At 39.4% G+C, this 13,071-nt stretch overlaps 1 protein-coding gene and 1 pseudogene across 1 annotated transcript in view; one reads left to right on the forward strand and one right to left on the reverse strand.

The window, feature by feature from the left end:
• ARSK (arylsulfatase family member K) overlaps window positions 1-13,071 on the forward strand; it is a 54,644-nt gene that overhangs the window by 26,796 nt on the left and 14,777 nt on the right. Inside the window, exons 4-5 of the mRNA XM_068981239.1 lie at window positions 5,518-5,800; window positions 11,327-11,498. Coding sequence (XP_068837340.1) covers window positions 5,518-5,800; window positions 11,327-11,498 — 455 coding nt within the window. The remainder of the gene's footprint in view (window positions 1-5,517; window positions 5,801-11,326; window positions 11,499-13,071) is intronic.
• On the reverse strand, window positions 9,009-11,064 carry LOC138085532 (RNA N6-adenosine-methyltransferase METTL16-like; annotated as a pseudogene).

Raw genomic sequence — 13,071 nt, forward strand, 5'->3', positions numbered from 1 at the left:
AGGGTCCCATGACCTCTCCCTTGCGTTAATGTGCTACAGTGGCTCACAGAACTCAGAGAAACATTTTACTTACCAGATTACCAGTTTATTATGAACTAGTGAAGTTGTTCAGTCGTGTCCGACTCTGCACTTTCATGGACCGTAGCCTACCAGCCTCCTCCATCCATGGAATTTTCCAGGCAAGAGTACTGGAGTGGGTTGCCATTTCATTCTCCAGGGGATCTTTCCAACCCAGGGATTGAACCCAGGTCTCCCGCGTTGCAGGCAGATGCTTTACCGTCTGAGCCACCAGGGAAGCCCAGTTTATTATAAAAGGATATAATTCAGAAACAGCCAAATGTAAAAGATGCCTGGGGAAAGGACATAATGCTTTCATGCCTTCTTCTAAGCCCACCCCTCTTCCACCCCTCCCTCAACCCTCTCATTTTTTGGATTTTATAGGGAGGTGTGTGTGTGTGCTAAGTCACTTCGGCCATGTCCAACTCTTTGCGATGCTATGGACTGTGGCCTGCCAGGCTCCTCTGTCCATGGGATTCTCTAACCAAAATGGGGGTTGCCATACCCTCCTGCAGGGGATCTTCCTAGCCCAGGGACTAAACCGGTGTCTCTTACATCTCCTGCATTGACAAGCAGGTTCTTTACCCCAGTGCCACCTGGGAAGCCCTTATAGGGAGACATAGATTAGATCACTGACCACTGGTGACTGAAATCAATTGCGATTCCCTCTCCAATCTCCTCCCTCCTTGGAGGTCAGAGGCAGGCAATAGGACTAAAAATGTCAACCCTCTAATCTCTTTGTTGTTTAGGGCATCCAGGCCGCAACCCAGGTGAGGTGCAAAAGTAACCCCATTAACATAACAGAAGACACTTTGGTTGCTTTCATCTCTTAGAATATTCTGAGGATTTTAGGAAATTGTATCAGAGTCCATGATGGAAATCAAATATATACTTTTCATTATAAATCACAATATCACACTGGACAACTAATTAGGTTGCATTAGAAGGTTTCCTGTAATTTCCTTGTTCCCTGTAATCATTTCTCAGCCATTTGTTCCCATATAATACCCCTTGGTTGAAAAGAAAGCACTTTGGTTCCTAAACATCTTTTATGAATCTCAGTGAGCTATTTCTGCTTACCACAAAATCGTAGAGCTCTACCACAAGTATTGCTGGTGTGATAAACCCCTAGCATCCCACTCTTCTGCAATAATAATGATCACACAGGGTTTTCTCATTCAGCAATGATATAAACGAAAGATTGAGAAACTGTTACATTGTTTGGTAGTGTGATAACTTTTACCATACTTACTGTTTTAGGGATTTCCATTTGCTATACAGAATTAACTAAAATCTCTTAGATGTAATTCTGCTGAGATTCTAGTTTTCATTACTTTTATCAAACTATATTGAATATTTGCTTCCCTGTTGGCTCAGTAATAAAGAATCCACCTGCCAGGGCAGGAGACATGAGTTCAGTCCCTGGGTAGGGAAGATCCCCTGGAGAAGGAAATGGCAATCCTCTAGCATGGAGAATTTCATAGACTGAGGAGCCTGGCGGGCTATAGTCCATGGGGTCACAAAGAGTTGGACATGACTGAGTGACTAAGCATGATACTGAGTATCTGCTGTGAAAAATTATGTTTTTATTATGGTTGCTTAAACTTTTTTATCTATCTTCAAGAGGCAGATAAAAGTTCTATTTAGCTCACCTATAAACCATTAGCTACTTTGTGTGATTTGAAATTTCCATTATGTGGAGTATTATGTTTTAATATTAAATGTCTTTATTTCTATGTTGGTGTTTGAATTTTTTAAGCTCTTTTCTTAATTGATAAGGTATTTCAGAGGTGTTTGCCTTAACAAAAATTTATAAAAAACAGGCTTCTTAGAAATTTCTTCCTGAACAGTTATGCCATTCAATATCACAGTAATCCAGGTCTATGCCCAAACAACTAACACTGAAGAAGCTGAAGTTGAGCGGTTCTATGATGACCTATAAGACCTTCTAGAAATAACACCCAAATAAGATGTCCTTTTCATCATAGGGGACTGGAATGCAAAAGTAGGAAGTCAAGAGATACTTGGAGTAAAAGGCAAATCTGACCTTGGAGAACAGAATGAAGCAGGGCAAACGCCAAAAGAATTTTGCCAAGAGAACAACTGGTCATAGCAAACACCCTCTTCCAACAACATAAGAAAAGACTCTACACATGGACATCCCCAGATAATCAATACTAAAATCAGACTGATTATATTTTTTGCAGCCAAAGATGGAGACTCTCTATACAATCAGCAAAAACAAGACCAGGAGCTGACTGTGGCTCGGATCATGAACTCCTTATTGCCAAATTCAGACTTAAATTGAAGAAAGTAGGGAAAACCATTAGACTCTTCAGGAATGACCTAAATCAAATCCCTTATGATTATACAATGGAAGTGACAAATAGATTCAAGGGATTAGATCTGATAGACAGAGTGCCTGAAGAACTATGGATGGAGGTTCGTGACGTTGTATAGGAGGCAGTGATCAAGACTATCCCCAAGAAAAAGAAATGCAAAAAAGCAGAATGGTTGTCTGAGGAGGCCTTACAAATAGCTGAGGAAAGAAGAGAAGCTAAAGGCAAAGGAGAAAAGGAAAGATATAAGCATCTGAATGCAGAGTTCCAAAGAATATCAAGGAGAGATAAGAAAGTCTTCCCAGTGATCAGTGCAAAGAAATAGAGGAAAACAATAGAATGGGAAAGACTGGAGATCTCTTCAAGAAAATCAGAGATACCAAGGGAACATTTCATGCAAAGATGGGCTCAATAAAGGACAGAAATGGTATGGACCTAACAGAAGCAGAAGAGGTGGCAAGAATACACAGAAGAACTATACAAAAAAGATCTTACCATATAACCATGATGGTGTGATCACTCACCTAGAGCCAGACATCCTGGAATGTGAAGTCAGGTGGGCCTTAGGAAGCATCACTATGAACAAAGCTAGTGGAGGTGATGGAATTCCAGTTGAGCTATTTCAAATCCTACACGATGATGCTGTGAAGAGCTGCACTCAATATGCCAGCAAATTTGGAAAACCCAGCAGTGGCCACAGGACTGGAAAAGGTCAGTTTTCATTCCAATCCCAAAGAAAGGCAATGCCAAAGAATGCTCAAACTACCGCACAATTGCACTCATCTCACACGCTAGTAAAGTAATGCTCAAAATTCTCCAAGCCAGGCTTCAGCAGTATGTGAACCGCAAACATACAGATATTCAAGCTGGTTTTAGAAAAGGCAGAGGAACCAGAGATTAAATTGCCTACATCTGCTGGATCATCAAACAGCAAGAGAATTCCAGAGAAATATCTACATCTGCTTTATTGACTACACCAAAGCCTTTGTGTGGATCACAATAAACTGTGGAAAATTCTGAAAGAGAGGGGAATACCAGACCACCTGACCTGCCTCCTGAGAAATCTGTATGCAGGTCAAGAAGCAACAGTTAGAACTGGACGTGGAACAACAGACTGGTTCCAAATTGGGAAAGGAGTACGTCAAGGCTGTACATTGTCACCCTGCTTATTTAACTTATATGCAGTGTATATCATGGGAAATGCTGGGCTGGATGAAGCCCAAGCTGGAATCAAGATTGCCGGGAGAAATATCAATAAACTCAGATATGCAGACGACACCACCTTTATGGCAGAAAGTGAAGAAGAACTAAAGAGCCTCTTGATGAAAGTGAAAGAGGAGAGTGAAAAACTTGACTTAAAACTCAACATTCAAAAAACTAAGATCATGGCAGCCGGTCCCATCACTTCATGGCAAATTGATGGGAAAACAAACAATGGAAACAGTGAGAGACTTTATTTTGAGGGGCTCCAAAATCACTGCAGATGGTGACAGCAGCCATGAAATGAAAAGACACTTGCTCCTTGGAAGGAAAGCTTTGAAAAAGCAGAGACATTACTTTACCAACAAAGGTCCATCTAGTCAAAGCTATAGTTTTTCCAGTAGTCATGTAAGGATGTGAGAGTTGGACCGTAAGGAAAGCTGAGCACAAAAGAATTGATGCTTTTGAACTGTGGTGTTGGAGAAGACTCTTGAGAATCCCTTGGACTGCAAGGAGATCCAACCAGTCCATCCTGAAGGAGATCAGTCCTGAGTGTTCATTGGAATGATTGATGTTGAAGCTGAAACTCCACTACTTTGGCCACCTGATGCAAAGAAACCTACTCATTGGAAAAGACCCTGATGCTGGGAAAGATTGAAAGCAGGAGGAAAAGGGGATGACAGAGGATGAGATGATTGGATGGTATCACCAACTCGATGGACATGAGTTTGAGGAAACTCCAGGAGTTGGTGACGGACAGGGAAGCCTGGCGTAGCTGCAGTCCATGGCGTCCCAAAGAGTCAGACACGACTGAGTGACTGAACTGAACTGAAACAGTTATGCCAACTAACAGTATATATTGATTGAGAAAAAGTAGTAGTACTACTACTTACTTATCAAGTGATAAGATAAAATATTTGAAGAAATTTAATTGATTGTAACGTTTAGCTTTTAAATTACCAGCTAAAGAAAGCATGTCTAGTTTATCATGGACAAGGAATCTGCATGACATTTTAGCTTAGTTAGCTTTGTTGTTGTTTAGTTGCTAAATCATGTCAGCCACTTTGCGACCCCATGGACTGTAGCCCCCCAGCTCCTCTGTCCACGGGATTCTCCAGGCAAGAATACTGGAGTGGGCTGCCATTTCCTTCTCCATAGTTAGCTTTAGTCATATTCAAAACTGTTCTCATAATAAGAAAAGGTAGGGCTGGAAACAATGTAGAACCTGAGAGTTGAGAAACACTTAAGGTACCCGTGGGAGGGAAGAATTTTTTTAATATAAGGATTTGGTGATAGGAGGAAATTATAGCAGCTTTGGTTAGAAATACTACCTCTCTTATTCTAACAAGAAAAAAATGTTAAAATTCAGAAGCAATACTAGGAGTTTGAAGTATTTTGTTATTTTACTAAATATTATGTTAGGAGAAAAAGTAACCTTCATAAATAATCTATCTTAGTTTTGAAGAACATATAAGGTAATATTTGATTCTTGTTATTTTTTTCTTGGTTTTTGAATTTGCAGTACTCAGCATCTTTCTTAAAGAGACCTCATACAATCAGTCCGAACATTTACATGACCGAGTCTAAAAATTATTTTCTGTATTGCTCTCTTATATTTATGCTTGCTGCTGCTGCTGCTGCTAAGTCGCTTCAGTCGTGTCCGACTCTGTGCGACCCCATAGAAGGCAGCCCACCAGGCTCCCCCGTCCCTGGGATTCTCCAGGCAAGAACACTGGAGTGGGTTGCCATTTCCTTCTCCAGTGCATGAAAGTGAAAAGTGAAAGGGAAGTTGCTCAGTAGTGTCCGACTCTTCGCGACCCCATGGATTGCAGCCCACCAGGCTTCTCCATCCATGGGATTTTCCAGGCAAGAGTACTTAGTGTCCAGAACTTTTTAAACTTGTCCTCTTTTGGCCCCTCAGCAATCGTGTGGAAGCCTGGACAAGAGATGTTGCTTTCTTACTCAGACAGGAAGGCAGGCCTATGGTTAATCTTGCCCCTAAAAAGACTAAAGTAAGAGTGATGGAAGCGGACTGGAAGAATACAGACAGAGCAGTAAACTGGTTAAGAAAGGAGGCAAGTAATTCCACTCAACCATTTGTTCTGTATTTGGGATTAAATTTACCGCACCCGTATCCTTCACCATCTTCAGGAGAAAATTTTGGATCTTCAACTTTTCACACATCTCTTTATTGGCTTAAAAAGGTAGGTGTATACTGTGTGTCCTCACAAGCATAAGCTAACATTTTATCTATATGTTATTGTTACTTGCCCACTGTTTCTTTTATTATCATTTTAAAGAAAATTTTGAAAATTGTATAATCACCTTGAATCTAGCTTGACAAAAACTAAAGGGACCATTTTACAAAAGTGGAATGTGTTAAAACTCAGAAACTGCTTCTAAGTTGAATACATTGAGTATAATATGTCTGTTATATGCATTGCATATATATGTTTAAAAGACATTCTCTAAGAAGTCCAGGCAGTCTTCACTTTGCACAGCTAAGGAGCGTAATAATGACTGTGCAAGCTGAAATTGTACAAACAGATCTTAATAGTCAACTGGGGAAATGACCATTTTTCTAGGACACTAAAAAACATTTGTCAAAACATTTAAAACCCTTCTTTTGGATTATAAATGTATAGGGAAATGACAAAATAGTAAAACTGATGTTTTTAATGCACTGCAATTGAAAACACTGGAAACATTAAGAATTAAAATGTTTTTGTTTTTGTAAAAAATCCAGATCAAGAGTAGTTTGAACAGTGCTTGCCTTCCCATTGTGTAACTTGAGATATAGAGCAAGCATCTTCTCTGTTTCTCTGGAATTTGTCATATTTCTTTCTAAATCTGGGTCACCCTCCACATTTGCACTTTCATATTTCGGAGAGTTCCTTTAATGTGCAGATTTCTGCTAGTGTCACTTCCTCAAGGTCATGTTCATCCTTTTCTCCATAGACACCTTCCTCATTGATGTCAATTTTCACTGAATTCCTCTGGCTGTGTATCTTGCGTGCACTGAACGATGGCAGAGTCAGCATTTCCAGCAATTTTGTCTATAACTCCAGTTAATGTTTGATTAGAATTCCACTTCCAGTGTTATTGCTTATCTCTTTACTATATACTCATCTTTATTGACCAATTTCCTCTTTTGATTATCCATTTTAATGTCACATGGATGTATCAGTGGGAGACAAGGAAGCAGGCCACCTACATACTTTGCAGTCTGTTTATGTACAGAATAAAAGATGTGCAGTAACCAATCATTGATAAATGTAGAAGGAAATGACACGATTAATCACTGATACACAGATGGAATCTACATCGTGACTTGTAGACTAAAGAACGAGCAGCATATGAATGTGAAAGTTTCTTCTTTATGAGGCAACTCACAGTTAATACACCTTTGGTAATGATGCTGCTGCTGCTGCTGCTAAGTCGCTTCAGTCGTGTCCGACTCTTAGCGACCCCATGGACGGCAGCCTACCAGGCTCCTCCGTCCATGGGATTTGCCAGGCAAGAGCACTGGAGTGGGGTGCCATTGCCTTCTCCGTGGTAATGATGACAAATTGATATTATAATAGAGTAGTCAAATTGGAGTCAGGCATACAAACTGGAGTCAAGCAGCCATTGATCTGGTCTCAGACATGTCTCTGCACCACTGAAAACTTGAACCGTCTTTGAACTGTATACTAGGTCTAAGACACTACCAGCCGTAATCAGAACAACACGGGCCAGCTGCAGCCTTCTGCTCCCAAGGTCTCCCCTTGTAACTATGCAATCATTTCAAACCCCAAACAACCTAAGCATCCTTACTGCTCACCAAATCCAATTACAATTCTTGATAAACAACTCATGTAACTGACCGTGGCCTTGCAGCTTTTTGCCTTTATATGCCTCTCCCATTTTGTAATCCTGTGAAACTCTGGAAAGTGCAAACCCCAAATAAACACATTTTTATTTCAATCAGGTCTCCATTTCTGAAATTTTGGTTCACAGTAGCTGAAATTTGAACCCTGCTATAGGGGAACTGATATTATTAATATTTAAACTGTGGTAGCTAATATATGTGCATACCTGAGTTATGCAAAGTAAGGACTGCCTGCCTTTTGAAATGTGTCATGTTAAATCAAATTTAAGTTACTTTAAAACCTCTATCCAGAAACTATGTAGTGCATCCTATTTTAAAGGAAATAATATCTAAGTTTGTGTCTTCTTAAAAAGTTCCAGCTGGCTCTATGTTGAAAAACTTGTCAGGAGTCAGTACTAGCCTAATGAAATGAGTCAAATAGTTTTTAAGTAAACAGTTAAGTATATATTTGAATTTTTTAAAGCAATCTGACTAGAAGATATATATGACTTAAGTCTAGTCTAGTGATTTTTCACCCAAACTGTAAGCATTTACATATATTAAAAAGTTGTATTTGTTCTTAACAAATATGTGGCTATCTCACTAGATACTGGCATTTTTACTAGTGAACTACTGGAGAAAAGAGCTTGGATTCTTAGGTTATTGATTCTGAAGTTTTGAATTGATCACACAGCTATAGTAAAGTGATTGACACTTTTTATGGATTAGAATACTGTCTAATATAGCTCATGTTTTTCACTGATACATATAATTTTTTTTAACTGCTACAAAATTACTTTAAACAGGTTGGAGGTAGGGATATGGCTTCATTCTGCTGTATCTCAATCACACCTGGCAGTTTTGCTTACCTAATTCTGTTTCTGAAATAAGCAACGTCAAAACAGACAAGAGTCAGGAATGTACCAATGTCTCCAACGTTTCCAGGCACTCCCTGATATCAGCCCTTCTTCCTTCTTCATCACTGAGCTTTCTCTCCCTGATTTTCCCACCATTAGGTGGGCCAGTTCCTTTCTCTGAACTGACACAGGGGGTCATCAATCATATGTACCCAAAGTCTTCAGTCTTAAGACTGATTTTAGAAGAGGGTACAGGGCTGTTCACCCTGACACCACCTCCTTGGGGGACAGGAGTGAGAAAGTCACCCCTCCTCAGGAAGCAAGCAAGGCTGACCTAGAGAGCATGATGCTCTGTAAGTTCTGATCAGAATCAGACTACAAAAATTATCCTTCTGGTCTCAGAAAACCAGTCTGAAGTTAAAGTGATCAGCTTAAGTCAGGTTTAAACCCCTTATGAGTTTACCAATGGCTTTTTGTTGATGATGATAACCATGATTCTTCCACTGAACTATCATACTACAATGACCTGTAACTTAAAAAATAGGAGAGGGATATTTAAGAATGGACTAATTTGTTTGTTTTTTTAAGATAATTCCACATAATGCTACCAGTGAGCTAATGATGGAATTCAGCTTGCCACCCCACAGGCCACACTCCAAAGCAAGCTGCCTTATAGAACTTTCCAACTGTGCAAGAATTTTGGAGTTAACTAGCAACAAGCCTGAAAATTTGGTTATGTATATAAGTACAAAGCTGGTTCATCAAATCCCTGTTCTGGCCCTGAACCAAATACATTTCAACTAAGCCATCATCTACCTCCTTCTTAATGTTTGTCAGACACTTGAATAGGTAATGTCCAGCCATTCCTTGGAGATGGTCCCCCTTTTCAGACCCTGGGTTACTGAACTGCTCAGAAGCCTTGTGATTCTGGGCTCCCTTGCTAGAGCCTTTACAACTTTCCAGAACCTCGATCTCTCCCTTTTCTTCACTCCTTTCACCCTCCATGGGTTCTGGGTTTTCCTCCAGGGAGTCTGCCATGGCCCTCCACAGTGGTAGTCTGGCCTCCCGGTGGAACAAGCTCTCCCAGGGCACTCTCCTGGGGGCCCCAAGTCACATCTTGGCTACTGCTGGACTTTTTGAAGGGGGACTTTTTCTCTTCCAAGGCTTCTGTGATGTTCTTGGGAGCTAGGGGAACCTCTCAGTTGTCTTACTGTCTCTTTTTTTCCTCCTTAAGTGAATCCAGGAGTTATCTCTATGGCTGTTAGAAGAAAAGGGCTAATTTCCTCCTTTTCATAGGGAACTCATTTATTCTGGACCTTCAGGTCGGTGAGAAGTTTTTTTTCAATCCATGTCATCACACCACTATGCCTTTCGCTGTCTCAGAGCCCAGCGATGATGCTTGAGAGCTAGTTCTTTCATCACAGACTCCAGTACAACGAACTAATGGGCTTCCTTGGATTCTCTTATGTTCTTTACTTAATTGGTGGTAATGGTACTGTTACATCATCATAAAAACTCCAAGCCAAAGCCCATCTCATTGTCTGACCTTGGCAGAATTCAGTGTAAGTGACTTTAGGAACCCCTTATATGCAAAATTCTTCCTTCAGAGGAGCCAGGCAGCATTTCTTTCTCAGCATACAGTTATACCACCTTAATCTCTTTTAAAGTTGTAAACTGTCATGGATGATCCTTCTAACAAACTCTAATTCACCTCCTTCTGCTACGATCTCTGTGATACCTCCTGTATTTACAGAACTTGGTGGGGGTCTTCAAAGATTCCAGGCATTTACTCCCTGAGAATAGATACAACTGAGGGCCAGGTCAGAGCCAAGGGGAACCTGGAAAAAAACAGTCTCAGCCTTGATATTGATGAACTCCTTGATCAAGCTGTTCCTGAAGTCCATGCTATTGCTGGATTTCTCAAATACCAGTAAACTTTCTTGTAAAGTCAATCTGGAATTGGATTTTCAGGTGCTTAATACCAGAAGCACACGAACTGATACAACTTCCAAAATAAAAGCTGCTCTTATTTTTGCAAACAAGGAAAACTTAAATATTCAACTACTTTAAAGGAGAAGATATTTTACCTTGACTTCCAACTGACTGGCAAAAAAGAGAGGGTTGCACATGCAAAAGTCACAGATTAGCTCAGAGTCTTCCTTAAGAGCATCCATCAGGAGTGTCTTCTGTAGTACTTTTACCACCTTTATAAAATAAGTTATTCTGTTCCACATTCTTCTTTGCATAGTTGAAGCACATATCATCTACTTCTGTTGCATGAAATACCAGCCATTTAAAGTTGTTCCAAGTAAAGGATAGATGCAGGATGCCCCAGTATGGATGTCAGTTTGTCTTCAAGAGAGTACTTTTGTAGAGTCCTGATGACCGACCAGATCCTCTACCCAATGAATATAGTTGAGTCACAAGGAAACTGAAGGAATTATTCTCTCCAGCAGAATATCAATAGAAAGTCCAAAATCTTACCTTAGGAGAGTACAAATCAGAGCTCTCACTGTTTTAGGGTCTTTAAGACTCTGAATGTACTGCTTAAAATCTGGATATTTGGTTGCCCGATATGCAAAGTCAGGAAGTTTGTCTTTGTATCTATTTCTTGCATACATTGATTTACTCAGAGCCACCTCTGAGGTCAAAGTTCCTGCCAGACAACTAGTCTATGGGGTTCTATAACTGCAGGGTCTTAAGCCACCTGCACTGGGAAGACTCTAGAAACGCAGATGTTACACTCCCGGTGTGCCGCCATCTTGGGCCTCCATTCAGCCTCCACACGTATAATCCCTAAAATAATTTCACAGCTGTCTTACCATGTATACAGATTGATATATTGATATTTGTTGTTAGTGGGAATATTAAAAATCTGTTCCTAATTTAGGTCTTTGATTTGCTGTTTTTTTTACATAAGTCATAACCATTCTTTTCTGCTAACCTAATTAATGAAACATCTGGTGTAGATTACATTCTAGTTGGAAGGAAGGATTATTACAACTTGTTTTCTCCCCCTTTAGGTGTCGTATGATGCCATCAAAATCCCAAAGTGGTCACCTCTGTCAGAAATGCACCCTGTAGATTATTACTCTTCATATACCAAAAACTGCACTGGGAAGTTTACAGAAAAAGAAATTAAGAATATTAGAGCATTTTATTATGCTATGTGTGCTGAGACAGATGCTATGCTTGGTAAGTAATATAATTAAAATGCAGTTAGCTGGGGAAAAAGTATAATATTTTTCCAACAAACTGTGATCATGCTGGCTAGTGACTTGTATGAATATCCTCAGATACTTTCTTACAACAGTTGCTGAGATACTTCAGACTTAGAATTATAAGATTCCTGACACATATAAAAATTGGAAATTTGTATTATTAATAGAATAAAAGTCTTTTCTATTTTAATTATTCATAAATTCACAGATGCTTAGATTTGTTCATATATTTTTAAAAGGTCATAAAAAATTATCATCTGCTGGAAACAAGATGTCTTACTGGATTTAATCAGGAATCAGTATTCAGCAAAATACAGTTAATGATAAGGCAACTTCAGTTCTAGGAGATGAAAGAGATTAGACATAGAGTCTTGTGAGTTCTCCCAGACTTGTAATAATTGCAAAACACATCCATTCTCCCTTGGCCAGTGAGAGCAAGATTTAAACTGAAATCAGTTTCCCCATGTACATTATGGTCCAGAATTATATTAAATTTCCTTCCCTAACTCAGCTCAAAACCAAACCTGCCTCCATGAGATAACCATCAAGATAGTGTTTTACTTGTCCCCTTATAGAGTTATGGCAATTTCCCGTTCAGATGTGGAAAAACCCTGGTTTAAAATATCTCCATTTTTAGGACAAATTATTTTTATAAAACCATATCATTTATTTTGCTGCACTTCAGAGTGGAGAATAATTATAATTAGTGAAGTGTGGGTAGCACTTCTTCTGAACAAAGTAAACCTTGGAAATGAACAAATAAATGGCTATTTCTTAAAAAGCATTCACTCGGCAAAAATAGAAAGTATAAAAAAGAAAGCCAAAAAAGCCCTATGGATAAACTATAATAAAGCAAGTATAATAGGTTTTTAAAGTCCTAAGAACTTTCCAAGCACTCAATCTTAAATACAAATAAGATTTTAAGTGAATTTCTTCAATCCTAAATCCATACAGTTACTGAACTGTATTTCAATATTTTCTATTATTAATGAATATTCACTCATTTGCACCCTGTAATCACTTTTGAAAGTTTGCAGCTATCCATTCATCCAGATCAACAAAAGTGAAATATTATATATACATAAAATATTGCTGCAGGCAGTGTGGGAATATCTCTTTAAGGCTCTTAAGAGAAAAAAGATGCAACAGTTCACTTCATGTTACAAAATTTATGGAATATATTGTATCTCTTTGTTACATCTACACTAGTCTGGTCCCTGAATAGTATTCATTACTATTCACATTGGGCTTTCCAGGTGGCATTAGTGGCAAATAACATGCCTGTCAATGCAGGAGACACAAGAGACATGGGTTCAGTCCCTGGGTTGGGAAGATCTCCTGGAGGAGGGCATGGCAACCCACTCCAGTTCTCCTCTTGCCTGGAGAATTCCATGCTCAGAGGAGCCTGGCAGGCTTCAGTCCATGGGGTTTCAAAGAGTTGGACACAATGGAAGCAACTTAGCATGTACTGTTCACATTACTTTGGGCACTGGTAGTACTAAGCTGACTATTCTTAAGAAATTAAAAGCACTCTAATCTCTTACCGC

This window comes from Capricornis sumatraensis, chromosome 9 (assembly GCF_032405125.1).
Source record: "Capricornis sumatraensis isolate serow.1 chromosome 9, serow.2, whole genome shotgun sequence".
Lineage (NCBI taxonomy): Eukaryota > Metazoa > Chordata > Mammalia > Artiodactyla > Bovidae > Capricornis > Capricornis sumatraensis.